This window comes from Trachurus trachurus (genome assembly GCF_905171665.1).
Source record: "Trachurus trachurus genome assembly, chromosome: 6".
Taxonomy (NCBI): domain Eukaryota; kingdom Metazoa; phylum Chordata; class Actinopteri; order Carangiformes; family Carangidae; genus Trachurus; species Trachurus trachurus.
In genome coordinates, this window is record NC_139897.1 from 32,305,945 (window position 1) to 32,318,888 (window position 12,944).

General features: G+C 41.5%; 1 protein-coding gene across 1 annotated transcript in view; it reads left to right on the top strand.

Moving 5' to 3' along the window:
* ptprz1a (protein tyrosine phosphatase receptor type Z1a) overlaps window positions 1–12,944 on the top strand; it is a 113,608-nt gene that overhangs the window by 30,352 nt on the left and 70,312 nt on the right. Inside the window, exon 2 of the mRNA XM_083973425.1 lies at window positions 6,369–6,431. Within this exon, the coding sequence (XP_083829551.1) occupies window positions 6,369–6,431 (63 nt within the window). The remainder of the gene's footprint in view (window positions 1–6,368; window positions 6,432–12,944) is intronic.

Genomic DNA, 12,944 nt, shown 5'->3' on the forward strand with positions numbered 1-12,944 from the left:
AGAGGAAGTGGGGTAGGAGAAAAAAAAGGAAAAGGTAAAGGAGGAGAAGGTTATGTGTCCATAACTAGTCTCGCTCATCGGATCGGAGGAAAAAAAACCCGGCTGTTTGGAATTCTTTCAACCAATCACAGTCGCTATAGGCGTCGGCAAAACAAACCAGATCGTCCCTCTTGGACACAAACAAACTCTGTGAATATCTTTACAGTCATGTTGAAATATCCGTGGTTCCTGTTGATGTTTCGGACTTCCACCAGGCGTCTCGTTCCGGCCAATCAGGGGAATTCATCTTGTCTTGATTAAAAAAGTTGATTCCCTGACAAAGAAAGACAAGTTGGTCCTGACCAAAACGTGTTCTTCACATCGTGCTGTATACTGCAGACTGAATGTGGGATTCAGTCTGCTACTTCAGCAGACCGACACCGTTCACACCGCAGTATACAAGTTTCCCAGAATGCATTTCGCGGCAACCGGTAGCGGTAGCTGTAAAACAGGCTAAAAGCTGTTTTATTTCCCACTCTAGCGCTGTAATTATGTAACTTTATTAAGTTTTAATATTTTTTCATGCGAGAAAGTAACTAATATATACGGCCAGTTTATCCAAATGACGGCTGTTTAAGTGAAGCTCCGCAACGACCGGGATATCACAGAGACAGCAGCCGGTCTGCAGAGCTGCTCGGCCGGCCAACTTCCGTCGTCATCCCGGGGGAGAAAACGATTGCTAATGAACTTACCCGCAGGTTTTTAGAGGTTTACCACCGGCTGGTTACATTATTTTTAGGAGATAAATGTTGGTCTCATTGATGAAATCTAACAATTGTATCAGTAGCATTAGTTTGTCTGAATGAAAAGTGAAGCTTCATGTGTGTATTGGACAGAAGAGCAGCGCTGCCTCGGGGCTCTGTAGCCTACGTACAGAAATCACCACATTTACATCAATAAATAAATGTTTTACAATGAACCGATCAGTCTGCATTAAGTTTTATTTTATTAAACTATATAACATAGTTACGGTACACGGCAAAGACGTATAGTCCACCTCTTCTGCTGCAGGAAGTGAAAAAGATGCTTCTTGTGACTTGAACTTGTGCCCTCTGACCTTTAACCCAGAGGTCACCGAACCGACCGTCCTGATTGTTCCTTTATTGCCGCGGTTGTAACGTAGCTGGAATGCCTTTTATTCATTCACTCATTCATTCACTCATTCATTCATTCACTCTCTGCTTGTGGCCGTGCAATGAATCATGGGAGAAGTGGCGGGGAGCCGATTGAGCCGGTTCCTGGAGGTTCGGCTCCGTCCGGGTGTTTTTAGATTCAGGGATTAAAGTTTCTACAGTTTAAGTGAAATGAGACGGACGAGTGGAGCGCGACGTTCCTCTGGAACAGGAAGAGCTTTGTTCCCTCGGAGACTCGAACTAGAAGCTGATCCCAGAACAGTCCCAGGATGAGCTCACTGAGGTTTACTGAAGCTTCTTCTTATTCTTCCTTTTCCTCTTTTTCTTTGTCTTTTTCTTCTTCCTTTCCTTCTTTCCCCTCTTCTACTTCTTCATTTTCTTCTTGTCCTTCTTTTTTCTTGCTTTTCTTTTTGTAATTTTTCTTCATCTTCTTGTCCTTCTTTTCCATCTTCTTCTTCTTCCTTTTCTTCATGTCCCTCTTTCTTCATTTTCTTCTAGTCATTTTTCTTTTTTTTTCCTGCTTTTCTTCTTGTCCTGAAGGATATTAAGAAAAGGACGAAGAATAAGGAAAGGATCCTTATTCTTCGTCCTTTTCTTAATATCCTTCTTCCCTTTGTCCTGCTTTCCCTTCTTCTACTTCTTCATTTTCTTCTTGTCCTTCTTCTTTCTTCCTTTTCCTCTTGTCATTTTTCTTTTTCTTCTTTTTTTCCTTCTTTTCTTCTTGTCCTTCTTCTTCCTTTCCTTCTTCCTTTCCTTCTTTCCCATCTTCTACTTCTCCATTTTCTTCTTGTCCTTCTTTCTTCCTTTTCTTTTTGTAATTTTTCTTTGTCTTCTTGTCCTTCATCTTCTTTTCCATCTTCTACTTCTTCCTTTTCTTCTTGTCCTCCTCCTCCTTCTTTCTTCCTTTTCTTCTTGTCATTTTACATTTTCTTCTTTTTCTTCCTGCTTTTCTTCTTGTCCTTCTTCTTCCTTTCCTTATTCTTCTTCCTTTTCTTAATGTCCTTCTTCCCTTTGTCTTTCTTTCCCATCTTCTACTTTTTCCTTTTCTTCTTGTCCTTCTTCTTTCTTCGTTTTCTTCTTGTCATTTTTCTTTTTCTTCTTTTTATTTCCTGCTTTTCTTCTTGCCCTCCTCCTCCTTCTTCTTCTTGTCCTTCTTCTTTCTTGCTTTTCTTCTTGTCCTTTTTCTTCTTCTCAGTCTAGTTTTCCATCTTAGTAACGACTACACATCATTTCCTGTTTTTTCTAACAATATTTTTCTTGTTCTTTGACTTCCTTTTCTGTAAAACTGCAGGTTTCAGCTGCTCTGTGCTCTGAACTTCCCTCTCACATCGAATCGCTGCAGCAGAAAGTTGTAAATCCCGATCCGATCCAAACTTTCAGAGTGACTGAGTCTTAATCTAAAGCAGCGACTTTGGTCTTAGAGCAGCTCAGATTACAGACAACCTGGCTGGGAAACACCTGCTTTACATGAGACCATTAACGTCCTGAGTGACGGTGCTCAGGTTCGTGTTTCCTCCGGAGTCGCTGCCCCAGACTGTCAAACATGTAATCCTGGATTAGACCGCTATCATCCCGAGCTCAGAGGGAATAAACACAACACAGCGGGACTCCTCATCTCCTAATTTACTGCAGATTTAAAGACCGGACAGTCAGACCAGAACCAGGTGGGGTCGTGGTCATGAATTTTAATCGGGGGAAAGGCTGCAAACTCTCCGACACTGACATAAACTGTTCATGTGCAGCTTCTTCCTGTTGGTTCCTCTTGATGCTTTTGTTGTGATTCTGTTGTGTCGCCATGTTATGATTGTGTTTCTTGGCTTGAGGCTTAATTGATTGTTGTTTTTTGGGTTTGAGGTCAAAGATCAGTGCAGACCCTAAATGGGAAAACAACTTCATTATGGAGCTGCTTTGTGCATGAGGGCGTCGTCATGGCGAAACAGGAAATGACTGTTTTCTACTGTAGCATCAAAGCTTCATATTCTCTGTGTTGATCAATGAGAAGACATAAAAAAACATGTCCGCCGATAAAAACAGAGCAGATTTCAGAATAAAACACTCAGAGAAACCAAAACCTGCAAGTTGTTGGAAGGTGCATGGGTCAAGGTGGTGGGCGGGGCTTTGTTGTGACATCACAAAGTCACAGGAAGTCCTGACAGCTGGTTTTAAGGCTCAGTTTCACTAGTAAACATATACCTTTATACTGTATGGAGCTTTAACACAAACATCTACCTTTATACTGTATGGAGCTTTAACACAAACATCTACCTTTATACTGTATGGAGCTTTAACACAAACATCTACCTTTATACTGTATGGAGCTTTAATGGAGATTGCGAATGTTACCTGTGAAGTGTTTCCAGGTGTTTAGGTGGAAGCTGCTGACAGTATAAATCGTTCAGTGTGTGTGTGTGTGTGTGTGTGTGTGTGTGTATGTAAAGTCGCTGCTGTAACACACATTAGTCCCTCAAATTTAAATCCGACACTGAACTTCTGCAGAAACGAACACAGGGAACAATTTGGAAGGAAACGAGTTTGTCGCTTCAGGGTGAGATTTAAATTACAGTGTGTAATTGTGGCTGTAATTATCACCAGTGGGGTGAGACAGGACCCACGTTAGACTCCCAACAGTGAAGATCTAGTAACCATGGAGACAAGTCCATCAAAACAAAAAATAGCTATAAAAAACGAACAAACATGTCATTGATCCTTTATGTTCCAACACTCATGGTGCTGACGATGCAATGTGGTTTTGATCGCATTGAGATTAATTGTGCTGTATTGATCTGTATAGGTTTTATTGTCTAGGAACAGTGGATGTTTGCTCAAGATGGTTTCGTCCAATAGCTGTTAATAAATAAACCATGCATTGGTTTATTGACGATCATTGAAGCTCCTTTAAAGGGATAGTTCAACATTTTGGCAAATTGGCCCATTGCCATAATCCCTATAGTTTTAGCAGTAGGTTTGTTAGGTTTGTGAATGTGCAGGTCACAACTTGTCCACGAGAGCGTTTTGGAGTTGTTGGATTGTGTATTTGATGAGTTTGATGAGAGAAACCAAGAAATCCCATGAGCCTCTGTAGCGTAGCTCTGAGCAGCTCACGGCTCTGCTCCGCCGTTCTAAAAATAGAAAACTTGCACCAACAATTAAAGGTAACAAACCTACTGCTATGACTATAGGGATTATGGCAATGGGCCAAATTGCCAAAATATCTATCTACTATCCCTTTAAGGCTTGTTCTCTGTCATTGAGGAATATTAATGCAGTTTGTTCTACAGTGTGATTGGCTGGTTTTGAAAAATAAATAGATAAAACTTAGCATGATCCTGAGGAATAAAATAAAATGTTTGAGTTTGGGTTGTATTTCAGTGGCGGCAAGTTGAAAGTTTATGAAAATACAGGTTGTTGTTAGACCAGACCTTTACACTTTAAGGTTTGTGACCAGAAACCTTTAATAAATCTCATGTTTTAGCTCCATCAGTGAATTCCCAACATTTTCCTTTCCCATGCTCGTGAACACCTCATCATCATGTCACTTGATTTCCTTCCCCGGCGGCGTCACGTGAGCTCCCTCCTGCTCAGCCGGCGGGCCCTTTCGGTGCTCTGTGATGGTAATGAGGTGTTGTTCTCCAACAGCTCCACTTCATTAACGTGACAGATGCCCGGACAGCCGCTCGGGTTAATGATGTCACCTCCCGACAGGATCTCATTATATCCATGACTGAGGGCCGGAGCAGAGCGGTCCGGTCCGATCCGGTCGGCTCAGGGTTAGGGCAGGAAGTGAGGGAGGTAGAGGATCGTGGTCAATGATGGGATGTAGAGGAGGTTTGAACTCACTGATCCTCACAGGGTTTAATTGTTTCTGTTTTGAGCCAAAATGTCCAAATTGAGGAGGTAAAAGTGTAGTTTTCCATCTCCTCTCTGGAGCTCTAGTAACAACAGGTCGGTGTCAGCCAATCAGAAGAGAGGAGGAGGCTCTGAGCTTCTCTTCTGATTGGCTGACTGTTTTCTGAAGTGATACAATAAAAAAAAAATAGAGCAGATTTCAGAATAAAACACTCAGAGAAACCAAATCCTGCAAGTTGTTGGATGGTGTTGTCCAGGTGGTGGTGAGGGGGCGGGGCTTTGTTGTGACATCACAAAGTGACAGGAAGTCCTGACGGCTGGTTTTAAGGCTCAGTTTCTGAATCCAGGCTGTGTGCATCTCTCTGTGGACTGAGGCTTTGATACTTTCACAGTATTAATATAGAACCTAGAGCTGCTTTATAATCACACTACACATGAACATCTACCTTTATACTGTATGAAGCTTTAATACAAACATCTACCTTTATACTGTATGGAGCTTTAATACAAACATCTACCTTTATACTGTATGGAGCTTTAATACAAACATCTACCTTTATACTGTATGGAGCTTTAACACAAACATCTACCTTTATACTGTATGGAGCTTTAACACAAACATCTACCTTTATTCTGAAGGAGCTTTAACACATACATCTACCTTTATTTTGAAGGAGCTTTAACACAAACATCTACACTGTACATTTATTCTGAAGGAGCTTTAATATAAACATCTACCTTTATACTGAAGGAGCTTTAACACAAACATCTACCTTTATTCTGAAGGAGCTTTAACACATACATCTACCTTTATTTTGAAGGAGCTTTAACACAAACATCTACACTGTACATTTATTCTGAAGGAGCTTTAATATAAACATCTACCTTTATACTGAAGGAGCTTTATAATATAAACAGTTAGCTGGTTGTTTAGTTTGGCAGCCGCTCAGTGAACTCGTCTCTCGAGTCCAATCAAACCATAAAAGTTCAACTCCAACAATGAAACTGTCAGCTCAGGAATTTAAAGCCTCATTCGTCTCACAACTTTGATTCTGTAAAAACTGTTTTACAACCTTAAATCGCCCGAAGCTACAAACTGAGAGGTTCATACGACTTTAATGAAATAAATGTTTTATTAGCCACGAAGGTTCAGCCCGTGATTCAAAGTTCTTCTAGTGTAAGATTTTAAAGGAAAATCACATTGTTGTTGTTTTTGTGAGCAGGTTTTACCTCTTTTATTATTTTTAGTTTCACACGATTGATTGATTGATTGATTGATTGATCGATTGATTGACTAATTGATTGATATAAACGTGTAACTGATCGTGTGTCTCTCTGTGTCTCTTGCAGCTGATGGATACACCTACAGGAACCAACGCAAGTTCTCAGAGGAGATCGACTGGTCGTACGCAGGTGAGTGACGTTTGATCAGAGTGACAGTGATTGTGACAGTGAGTCATTAGTCATTATGAGTCATGACTCAGCAGGTTTGGCCTCTGAGTCACTTTACTCTAGTTTCCCTATGTTGAGTTTGTCACAGTTCAGAGAAACGTTTTGTAGCTGCCGCCGTGTTGGTCCAGGTGGAGTCTGGTTTAATGGTTTATAGTTTTATTAAAGGGATAGTTCAACATTTTGGCAAATTGGCCCATTGCCATAACCCCTATAGTCATAGCAGTAGTTTCGTTACCTTTAATTGTCGGTGCAAGCTGTTTTTAGAACGGCGGAGCAGAGCCGTGAGCTGCTCAGAGCTACGCTACGGAGGCTCATGGGATTTCTTGGTTTCCCTCATCAAACTCATCAAAATACACAATCCAACAACTCCAAAACGCTTTCGTGGACAAGATGGGTCCGAGCCGTTTTTTCGAGGCAAATACAGAGACTCCTTGCTGAAAATCTGTCCCTGAAGGCAACGTGCATCAGTGGTTTTGCATGAATTTCCCTCTAAAACAACTCTGTCTGGTAACGTTGTGTTATTATCTCATAGCGTGGTGAATGTGCAGCTCACAACTTGTCCACCAGAGCGTTGTGGAGTTGTTGGATTGTGTATTTGATGAGTTTGATGAGGGAAACCAAGAAATCCCATAATGAGCCTCCGTAGCGTAGCTCTGAGCAGCTCACGGCTCATAACTGTGCTCAGACCAGGCCAACAGCAGAGACGGAGCTGCAGGGAGGCTTTAGTGCCAATCACATCTGAATGAATGAATGAATGAATTTATTTATTTATTTCGGTATATATCAAGCTTATATAACCAAAAGGGTGTAGGTTGAAGCCAAAGCTTATATCCCTACCCCTTTTACCTTAAAAAATCATACGCATTAATACAAAAGGATCAGATCACAGACATTTGAAACTAATCCGTACACTTAAATTTCTGATCACAACAAAATAAAGAATAGTGCACAGCGCATAACCCAAAATAGTACAAAATCATTAAACTTAATTTTCCATACTGTAACGAGAAATTATGTTGTTCTTATAAAGTCTTTTAAAGCTGACTAGAGTACAGCATAATTTAATATTTTCAGGACAGTTATTCCAGATGTTAACCCCTCTAACAGAAAGACAGTGGTTTTGAGTCTTTGGTTTCTCAAATAATAGTGGTTTTCTCAGCTTATAACTGTAACTGGAATCCTTCAGTTTAAACAGATTCTGGATATCTTGAAAGGAAGAAGTTTATTTTTTGCTTTGTACATGGTTTGTATTGTAATGTAATCAACTAAGTCCCTGAATTTCAAAATGTTCATCTGGGTGACACATCTGTGTGAGGGTCGTATCAGACCTCCTCCTCCTCCTGGTCGTCTGCTTCCGCTGCACTTCACCTGTTTACCTCCGTGTTTGTTTACCTCCATGTGTGTTTACCTCCATGTGTGTTTACGTCTGTAGCTACACACTGAGGCTGTGACGTGTCGGTGTTCAGGGTCAGGACCGGTTCTGTCGGTCTGTCGGCCTCCGTCTGCTCTGTGCTTCCTGTGTTGTGTGTACTTGCATGTGTTTTTGTGTGTGTTTGTGTTTGTGTGTGTGTGTTTGTGTGTCCTGTAATGTGACGTCAGCTCCACTGATGCTCAGTGAGGACTTTAATGTTTCTGCTTTGATGTGAATCAATAGTGTGCATGTGTGCGTGTGTTTGTGTGTGTGTGTGTGTGTGTGTTTGTGTGTGTGTCTGGTACTTCAAAGTATTAACTCATTGGTTTTGAATGACAGTGGAGTAATGTATGAAGCCTTTCACTTTTTAATGTGAGAGATGATAATGTGGATTTGTTTTATTCCCACTGATCAACTTTTGGAATGAGACATGAATAACTATCATTCATGAATCAGTATTATAGATGTAATATACCGTTGTATATCAATAATTGATCAGATATCAGTGGTTCATTAGATCATTTAGAAAGGGTCAGTAAATGTTAAGATGCTGCACAGGTTTCAGCACAAAAACACTCAGAGAAACCAAATCCTACAAGTCCAGGGGCCGGATTCACCAATATGTTCTTAAGAAAGATCTTAAGAAATGTCTTAAAGGTGTACAGAAAAGAAAATTGAATTTGAGCCCACTTTGGGTGATAAAATTAATGTGATAACTCATCTTTCAGACGTTGTAGGCCAAACTTTGTGCAAAATTCTATTTTTGAGTAAATCCGGGATGAAAGTGTGTATTTTTTTTTTTGCATTGGATAATGCAGGCGCACGGATTATACGTCAGCCTGTACACGATTCACCAGCCACTGATATTGGATCCGTAATCCGTCATTCAACGTCTGAGACACGCACACACACACGGAGCTCGGGCTCGCCCAAGCTTTGAATATCCCGCCCGCTCGATAACGACCAATCAAATTCGTTTTCCTCACTCGGGTAAACTCGTGTTGCAGCTCGTGACAACTCGGCGCGACAAACAGGACAAACGGCCATTTCTGTACACCTTTAAGCAGAAAATTAAGAAGTTCATAAGAAAGTTCTTAAGTGCAATTCCTCAATATTTTCTTAAGAACTGTCTTAAGAACAGTCATTTCTTACGAATTTCTTATTTTTCCCACTTAAGAACTTCTTAAAATACGTCATTGCATTGCATTGTATGCACCATCAAACAGCATAGCAGGTAGAGTGTGGAGTTTTGTTCGTTGCAGTTTGTAAACAAAACATTGAAACTCGGCCCCTCCTCTGGGGCTAAGCTGTGTAGCCTCTTGCCCCAGACAGCAGCAGTTGTCAGGACTGCAAAGGAAAGGAAATACAGTCTGAGTGAAGCTCTGGAGCCGTGAGCCGATAACCGACCGTCACAGGAGCCTCCGGCGTTATGTAGTTATGCCATCGCGGTGAGCCGGGAAGACGGTGTTAGCGGCGGATGCTAACCGCTAGTTAGCATCGAGCTAGCTCACTACAAGTACCCTGTGTCGGTCAGGAATCGGTCCGCGGCTCTAGCGCTTCATTCAGACTGAATTTCTTTTTCTTTGCAGTCCTGACTGCTGCTGCTGAGGGAGAGATGTGCTAGCACTCAGCAGCATCAGAGACAGCTAAGTTAGTGCAGCTAGCAGCCCTCAGCCTCCTACTCTGCTCCACCTGAGCTCTGTCATCAACTCTCGCTCTCCACCCAGAAACGACCACAACAAAACAAAGCAACCACCACACAGGACTAGAAGCCCATAGGTGACAATTAAAACGGATTTCATATGTATAAGTCTAACATTTATTTTTGGGCACAAATATGACCTAGCTACTAGTCTAAACTTGTCTAAAATTTGTTGAAAAAGGTGATTTTAGAGGTTTACCTATTCACCGTAGGAATTTAAGACAGGTCAGGGTTGTCTTAAAGTTAAGAAAAAAGTAAAGAACAAATTTGAAGAATATGACTTCTTCTCTTTTTTCTTCTTAAGACAGAAGTTGAGAAAAAAATGACACTTAACTCTTTGACTGCCAGCCATTCTCACAGCAGCTTCCTCCAGCTTGCCAGGCTTTTTCCAGCTTTTTGACTGATTTCCGTAGACCCAACATATATTATGTACTGTTACTACATACACATTCAACCCATCAAAGGAAAGATGAGGGTCTCTACTTTCCAGCAAAAAAACCTGTTTGTTTCTATCTTGTTCCAGTCTTGTGAAATTGGCGGTTGAATATAGGTTACTTTAGCCCAAAATGCCATTCTGGCACCAAAATCTTGAGAAAAAGAGGTTTTTGTGTCGGCTGTCATTTTCAGGTGAACCAGTACAATTGGCTCCTTTATATTTTGCTTTAGTGATGCCTCAGCATCTGTACAGTTGTTCTCTTGTAAACAACAACTAAATCAACACTGACAAATGACTTTTGATGACAAAAAACAAAACATTTAGCTACTGACACACACTACTGCAGCCTTTTTTCTTTCTTTTCTTTGAGTTACAACTTTTTCTTTCCTTTTTTTAGTGTATGTGCGTACGTGACGTGTGTGTGTGTGTGTGTGTGTGTGTGTGTGTGTGTGTGTGTGTGTGTGTGCGTGCGTGTGTGTCTGTGTGTGTGTGCGCGTGTGCGCGGATCAGTTCGACAGGTTTTTGTAGCCGAAACACGGCACTTTAGATCAGATCCAGCTTCCTCTGGTCAGCAGGCAGCGGTCTCACTCACTCTCTCTGTCTCACACACACATCTACACACACACACACACACACATCTACACACAGCCTACAGCTCTGGCTGACGCCCCCTGAACTCAGCCACAGACAGTACGCTGACGCTCACAACAGACAGACACCATCTTTACCTCTCGTCACGTTCGCCGGCGCCGTCCGCTCCGCTCCTCATCCACACTAGATCGCGGGATTTTCAAGCTGCTATCCGAGTGATTTCTCGCAAAATCTGGCGACTTTCCAAACGCTCTTGACGACTAACAACGAGCGATCAACGGTGTTGTTGTTACTAACGTTTGTGCTTTGTATCACGGAGCTGCACGGAGCTTCGACGAGCTGCCGAGCCGCCATGAGCCCCGCCGCCGCCCCCTAAGCTCTCACCGGCGGCCAGAGTGTCACGGAGCGGCGCCGCTGCAGTCAGACACCCGCTCCGCTCCGTGAGGGGGGGGGGACACGCTATATTTTTTGTATCTCTCAATCCAAATGTGTTTTTCTGCACTTTATTTTGATGATACAAGTCTGATCTTCACAGAGGAGTAGGGCAAGACATTCAACATGGCGTTGCCATTAAAAAAACGCTAAGACGAGTTATCTCGTCTTTGGCAGACTACGCTTGGATTCGCTAAGACGAGATAACTCGTCTTTGGCAGTGAAAGAGTTAAGAAGATTTTTTTTCTTAAGAACGTTTTGTGAATCTGGCCCCAGGTCGTCCAGGTGAGGGGGCGGGGCTTGGTGACTGCTCTGTTGTGACATCACAAAGTCACAGGAAGTGCCAACGGCTGGTTTTAAAGCTAACAAACTCCTCATTTATTGAAAAAAAATTCACCTGTCAATAAACCTGAATAGATATGAACCAATCAGAGGAGGACACACTGAGCTAGCTCAGGTCCAGTGTACCGATTCATGGGAAGTCAAACGCTACCACATTTCGGTACCTGAACGCACCTTCACGTGTCACAGCGGTGTAGTTGAATTAAGTCCTCATCACGGACGAAGTCTCCTCTCGTCAATACGTGAATATTCTCCGGTAGCTTCTCATCACAGTCCGCACCGTGCAGAGCTTGTGCTGCTCTTCAGTTTCATCATTTTTATAATTATTATACAGAGTTTCACACAGAACTTTCTGATCTTGCATGTTTCTCCTTGTGCCACAGTAAAAAGGGAATGCACATATTTTTAGACAAGATAGCATGACCTATTATTTATTTATTTAATTGAATGACTATTTGATTATTCAAAAATCATTGACCATCCTTAAAACATAAAATACGTTTAAAGTCTGAGGAGTTGTGATGTTGTTGAGAAATAAAAATTAAAAAATTCAGAATTTTGACTATTTCACTGCAGCTCAGATTCTGACGTCTCATCTGAAAATATAATTTAGGAAATAAAATACGATGAAGCACATGAATCAAATTTCAACCTCTCTCAGTCCCGGACACACACACACACACACACACACACATAGACACACACTCAGGTCTTTGATGTCTGCTCAGCGTTTGGCTCGGCTCGGTAAACAGCAGAGATTTAATGAGTCAGACCTTTGAGATAAAACAAACACATGGACATTTTACCTATCAACCTGTTTTTATCTGTTACTGGGTCCAAAAGAAACTGTAAAAAAATTAAATAATAATAATAATGTTTTATATCAAACGTAGTAATGTTTTGTTTCTGATCCTCCTACATCCCTCCGTCCTTCAGCCTTTAGGACTGTAATCCCATCAGCCACTGGGGTTCAGGCCAATTAGCTTAATGTGCCTGAGTGTTGCGGATCAAACTCCTCCACAGAGACTTAGCTGCAGCTTCTCCTGGTGTCAAGACTCTTTAAAATGTAGATTAATGAACATAATCAATTATTAATGACCTGTGATCTGATCTGATCTGATCATGACACACATTATCAAACATAATGAGTTCACATCTGCTTCTGGTTGAAGCTGTTTTCTTTCATCTGTGCTCATATTTTATTTTTTGAATTATTATTTTATTGTTCCTGTGTTTTATTTTGAAGGGTTGATCCATGAGAAGATCTAAAAACCATCTCGGTGTAGTTTTCCATCTCCTCTCTTGGCTTCTCTCTGGAGCTCTAGTAACAACAGGTCGGTGTCAGCCAATCGGAAGAGAGGAGGAGGCTCTGAGTCTCTCTTCTGATTGGCTGACTGTTTTCTGAGCGATCCAATTAAAAATAGAGCAGATTTCAGAATAAAACACTCAGAGAAACCAAATCCTTTAAGTTATCGGATGCTGTATGATCTTTTATGGAAACATCTACCTTTGATATATATATAGAAATATTTAATATAAATGTTCTCTCTAGTATTTATT